General features: G+C 27.3%; 1 protein-coding gene across 1 annotated transcript; it reads left to right on the forward strand.

The window, feature by feature from the left end:
* Positions 1–35: 35 nt before the first annotated feature.
* LOC111418184 (Ubiquinol-cytochrome c reductase core protein 1) lies at positions 36–2,188 on the forward strand. Its single transcript, XM_023050660.2, has 6 exons — positions 36–275; positions 406–499; positions 550–680; positions 732–1,194; positions 1,248–1,724; positions 1,779–2,188. Exons 1-6 carry the CDS (start codon positions 210–212, stop codon positions 1,979–1,981), a joined length of 1,434 nt encoding a protein of 477 aa, XP_022906428.1. The 5' UTR covers positions 36–209; the 3' UTR covers positions 1,982–2,188.
* Positions 2,189–6,503: the final 4,315 nt, after the last annotated feature.

Consider the following 6,503-nt stretch of genomic DNA (forward strand, 5'->3'; position numbering starts at 1 on the left):
TTGACATTGATTTATTTATAGAAACGTCTTTTTCAAAATCAAACAAGTCCTTTTCGAAATCATAAAATGTTATAATAATCGAAAAATTAATTAATTTATCTCGAAATCAAAATTTAATGTAGTAACTTCACACCAGAGATAACTTCACACCAACTCCCTCTAACATCTAACTAACTTCACAACGTCTTGAGCTGTCATTTCGGGAAAAAATGGCGTCCTTTCTTAAGTTAACGAAATCGGCTGCGAAATTAACGAAAAATGGGGCCCTCACACAGGTATGTACTCGCGATTACTTTATTAACCGAACCTTTACAACGATAAGTACCAAAAATTCGCGATTTTTTTCGTCAAAATCGTTGATACTTATTACGTAAGAGATAAATTTGATTATTTCCTCGATTTTAGTTGAATAAGAACTTAAGAGGAGCCGCAACTGCCGCTAAAACCCAAGAAGTTTTATTGAACGTCCCGCCGACTCAAGTTACCTGTTTAGATAACGGTAAGTGAGGTTATGTTTTAAATGTGAGGTTATTTTTTTTATTATTTTAGGGATTAGAGTTGCAACGGAAGATTGGGGTTCACCAACAGCAACGGTTGGGATTTGGATTGATGCCGGGAGTCGGTATGAGAATACGAAAAATAATGGAGTGGCTCATTTTATGGAGCATATGGCGTTTAAGGTTAATTTTTGATACTAAAATGATTAAATTATTAATTTTATTGCAAAATAGGGTACCGGGAAACGTTCTCAAAGCCAATTAGAGATTGAAATCGAAGATATGGGGGCTCAATTAAACGCTTACACAAGCAGAGAACAAACTGTTTATTACTCAAAGTGTTTGGCTAAAGATGTACCGAAAGCTTTGGAGATTTTATCTGATATTGTGCAATGTGCAAAATTGGGTGAGCAAGAAATTGAAAGGGAACGTGGGGTTATTTTGCGGGAGATGCAAGAGGTTGAGTCGAATCTACAAGAAGTCGTTTTTGATCATTTACATTCGGTTGCTTATCAAGGGACTCCTTTAGCGAATACTATTTTGGGGCCAACTGCTAATATTCGATCGATTAACTCCGGGGATCTTCGCCAATACTTAGATAATCATTACAAAGCCAGCCGAATTGTTATTGCTGGTGCTGGAGGGGTCAAACACAACGAATTGGTCAATATGGTTAAAGAAAATTTTGGAAAAATAAGTAATTATAAAAGATTAATCAAAAAAATTAATTCTAATTCAATCTAATTTTAGATAATGAATATAAAGGGGAAGTTCCTTGTTTAACTCCATGTCGTTTCACCGGATCTGAAGTTAGAGTTCGCGATGATTCCCTTCCTTTGGCTCATATTGCATTGGCGGTTGAAGGAGCGGGTTGGACCGACCCTGATACTTTAACTTTAATGGTTGCGAGTACTTTATTGGGGGCTTGGGATCGTTCTCAAGCGTCGGGGAAACAAAACGCGACTAATTTGGCGAGGGCGAGCGCTGAAGGGGATTTATGCCATTCGTTTCAAAGTTTTAACACTTGTTATAAAGACACCGGGCTTTGGGGGATTTATTTCGTTTCTGATCCCTTGAAAATTGAGGATATGGTGTTCCATGTCCAAGAAGAATTGATGAGACTTTGTACTAGTCTCACTGATGGGGAAGTTGAGCGTGCTAAAGCTTTGTTAACAGCTAATACTTTGTTGCAATTAGATACAACAACCGCCGTTTGTGAAGATATTGGTAAATTAATTATTAAAATTAAATTATTAATTAATTAATTAATGAAATTTTTAGGTCGTCAAATTTTATGTTATGGAAGGCGTATTCCCCCGCATGAATTGACTCATCGCATTGAATCGGTGACCGCGAAAAACGTCCGAGACGTTTGTTACAAGTACATTTACGATCGGTGCCCCGCTGTTGCTGCAGTTGGCCCGGTTGAGCAACTTCCCGACTACAACAGGATTCGTAGCGCCATGTATTGGCTCAGGCTATAAATTTAACGAGGGGTTCCACTAGTTCAATTTGAAAATTTCAAACTTATACTATTATATTGTATGTGACACCATAATTATTATCTTTTTTTTTTTGAATAAATCCGTTTTTTCCTCTTCCCCAAGAAAGAAAATAATTAAATTCATTTTTTTTCTTTAAGTGTCTTTTTAATTATTTGTAAATAAAATAAAATTACGTTTTTATTTTGATTCGTTTTCTTAATTTCCATAAAAACCCATCGGAATAAATGTTTCTCTGAACTCTATTTGTAATAAAAAAATCATTTTTTTTGACATTTTACGTCAAGTTGATGTATAAAGCACGTCAATTTTAAAAATTGAGGTCAAATTCGTAATCTAGATCAAAAATCCTTTTAAATGACACCAAACACGCTATGTTTATCTCAAAAGGTGTTTTTTTTTAAGATGGCGGCTTGATTTATCTAGAAATTGAGGTTAACTTTTCTAAAGTTAACGCATTAAAAAATTTTTACGTTAAAATTCGTTATCTACATTAAAAATCCTTTAAAATGACACCAAACACGCCATATTTATCTTAAAAAGTATTTTTCAAGATGGCGGATTGATTTATCTAGATATTAAGGTTAATTATTTTTAAAGATAACCACATCGTGTTTGGACTTATTTAATAGGATTTTTTATATACAATAATAATTGAACATTAAAAAATGTTTTATTTCAAAAAAATCTAATTAAGTTGAGTTAAGTCATATTGAAATAATTATTTAAAACTTTTATGTTAAAATTCGTAATCTACATTAAAAACCCTTTAAAATGATACCAAACACGCCATATTTATCTCAAAATGATTTTTTTAATATGGCCGCTTGAATTATCTAGATATTAAGGTTAACTTTTTTATTTTTAAAGATAACCACACCATGTTTGGACTTATTTTATAGGATTTTTTTATATACAATAATAATTTAACATTAAAAAATGTTTTACTTCAAAAAAGTTTAATTAAGTTGGGTTAAGTCATCTTGAAAAATATTTTTTTTAAATTTTATGTTAAAATTCGTAATCTACATTATAAATCCTTTAAAATGATACCAAACACGCCATATTTAACTTAAAACGATTTTTTTTAAGATGGCGGCTTGACTTATCTAGATATTAAGGTTAACTTTTTTATTTTTAAACATAACCACACCATGTTTGGACTTATTTTATAGGATTTTTTATATAGAATAATAATTTAACATTAAAAAAATGTTTTACTTCAAAAAAATCTAATTAAGTTGAGTTAAGTCATATTGAAATAATTATTTAAAATTTTTATGTTAAAATTCGTAATCTACATTAAAAACCCTTTAAAATGACACCAAACACGCCATATTTATATTAAAAATTATTTTTCAAGATGGCGGATTGATTTATCTAGATATTAAGGTTCACTTTTTTATTTTTAAAGATAACCACACCGTGTTTGGACTTATTTTATAGGATTTTTTATATAGAATAATAATTTAACATTAAAAAATGTTTTACTTCAAAAAAAATCTAATTAAGTTGAGTTGTCATCTCAAAAAATATTTTTTTTAAATTGTTTTGTTAATATTCGTTATCTGCATTAAAAATCCTTTAAAATGACATCAAACACGCTATGTTTACCTTAGAAAGTATTTTTCAAGATGGCCGCTTGAATTATCTAGATATTAAGGTTAATTTATTTTATTTTTAAAGATAACCACACCGTGTTTGGACTTATTTTATAGGATTTTTTATATACAATAATAATTTAACATTAAAAAATATTTTACTTGAAAAAAATGTAATTTCGATTGGGTTAAGTCATCTTGAAAAATACTTTTTTTCAATTTTTATGTTAATATTCGTTATCTATATTAAAAATCCTTTAAAATGATACCAAACACGCCATATTTATCTTAAAACGATTTTTTTTAAGATGGCGGCTTGACTTATCTAGATATTAAGGTTAACTTTTTTATTTTTAAAGATAACCACATCGTGTTTGGACTCATTTTAAAGGATTTTTCATATTTAACAAAGATGTAGCATTAAAAAATGATTCACTTCAAAAGATTTAATTAAATTGGGTTAAGTCGCGTTAAAAAATATTTTTTTTTTAATTTTTATGTTAAAATTCGTAATCTACATTAAAAATCCTTTAAAATGACACCAAACACGCTATGTTTATCTTAAAAAGTATTTTTCAAGATGGCGGATTGATTTATATAGATATTAAGGTTAACTTTTTTATTTTTAAAGATAACCACACCGTGTTTGGACTTATTTTAAAGGATTTTTCATATACAATAATAATTTAACAATAAAAACTGTTTTACTTCAAAACAAATTTAATTAAGTTGGGTTAAGCCACCTTGAAAAAGATTTTTTTTAATTTTTATGTTAAAATTCATAATCTACATTAAAAATACTTTAATATGATACCAAACACGCCATATTTATCTCAAAACGATTTTTTTTAAGATGGCGGCTTGACTTATCTAGATATTAAAGTTAACTTTTTTATTGTAAAAGATAACCACATCGTGTTTGGACTTATTTTAAAGGATTTTTCATATACTATAAGAATTCATCATCAAAACAATTTTATTTCAAAAGATTTAATTAACTTGCGTTAAATCACCTTGAAATATATTTTTTTTTAATTTTTATGATAAAATTCATAATCTACATTAAAAATACTTTAAAATGACACCAAACACGCCATATTTATCTCAAAACGATTTTTTTAAGATGGCGGCTTGACTTATCTAGATATTAAAGTTAACTTTTTTATTGTAAGAGATAACCACATCGTGTTTGGACTTATTTTAAAGGATTTTTCATATACTATAAGAATTCATCATCAAAACAATTTTACTTCAAAAGATTTAATTAACTTGCGTTAAATCACCTTGAAATATATTTTTTTTAAATTTTTATGATAAAATTCATAATCTTCATTAAAAATACTTTAAAATGACACCAAACACGCCATATTTATCTCAAAACGATTTTTTTAAGATGGCGGTTTGACTTATCTAGATATTAAAGTTAACTTTTTTATTGTAAGAGATAACCACATCGTGTTTGGACTTATTTTAAAGGATTTTTCATATACTATAAGAATTCATCATCAAAAGATTTAATTAACTTGCGTTAAGTCACCTTGAAAAATATTTTTTTTTAATTTTATGTTAAAATTCATAATCTACATTAAAAATACTTTAAAATGACACCAAACACGCCATATTGATCTCAAAACGATTTTTTTTAAAGATGGCGGCTTGATTTATCTAGATATTAAGGTTAACTTTTTTATTTTAAAAGTTAACCCCGTCGTGTTTGGACTTATTTTAAAGGATTTTTCATATACTATAAGAATTCATCATCAAAACAATTTTACATCAAAAGATTTAATTAAGTTGCGTTAAGTCACCTTGTAAAATATTTTTTTTTTAATTTTTATGATAAAATTCATAATCTTCATTAAAAATGCTTTAAAATTACACCAAACACGCCATATTTATCTCAAAACGATTTTTTTAAAGATGGCGGCTTGATTTATCTAGATATTAAGGTTAACTTTTTTATTTTAAAAGTTAACCCCATCGTGTTTGGACTTATTTTAAAGGATTTTTCATATACTATAAGAATTCATCATTAAAACAATTTTACTTCAAAAGATTTAATTAAATTGCGTTGTCACCTTGAAAAATATTTTTTTTAAATTTTTATGTTAAAATTCATAATCTACATTAAAAATACTTTAAAATGACACCAAACACGCCATATTGATCTCAAAACGATTTTTTTTAAAGATGGCGGCTTGATTTATCTAGATATTAAGGTTAACTTTTTTATTTTAAAAGTTAACCCCGTCGTGTTTGGACTTATTTTAAAGGATTTTTCATATACTATAAGAATTCATCATCAAAACAATTTTACATCAAAAGATTTAATTAAGTTGCGTTAAGTCACCTTGTAAAATATTTTTTTTTTAATTTTTATGATAAAATTCATAATCTTCATTAAAAATGCTTTAAAATTACACCAAACACGCCATATTTATCTCAAAACGATTTTTTTAAAGATGGCGGCTTGATTTATCTAGATATTAAGGTTAACTTTTTTATTTTAAAAGTTAACCCCATCGTGTTTGGACTTATTTTAAAGGATTTTTCATATACTATAAGAATTCATCATTAAAACAATTTTACTTCAAAAGATTTAATTAAATTGCGTTGTCACCTTGAAAAATATTTTTTTTAAATTTTTATGTTAAAATTCATAATCTACATTAAAAATACTTTAAAATGACACCAAACACGCCATATTGATCTCAAAACGATTTTTTTTAAAGATGGCGGCTAGATTTATCTAGATATTAAGGTTAACTTTTTTATTTTAAAAGTTAACCCCGTCGTGTTTGGGCTTATTTTAAAAGATTTTTTATAAGCAATAATAATTTGACATTAAAAAATGTTTTGCTTCAAAAAAATTTAATTAAGTTGGGTTAAGTCACCTTAAAAAA

This window comes from Onthophagus taurus, unplaced genomic scaffold (assembly GCF_036711975.1).
Source record: "Onthophagus taurus isolate NC unplaced genomic scaffold, IU_Otau_3.0 ScKx7SY_16, whole genome shotgun sequence".
In the NCBI taxonomy this organism is placed as follows: domain Eukaryota; kingdom Metazoa; phylum Arthropoda; class Insecta; order Coleoptera; family Scarabaeidae; genus Onthophagus; species Onthophagus taurus.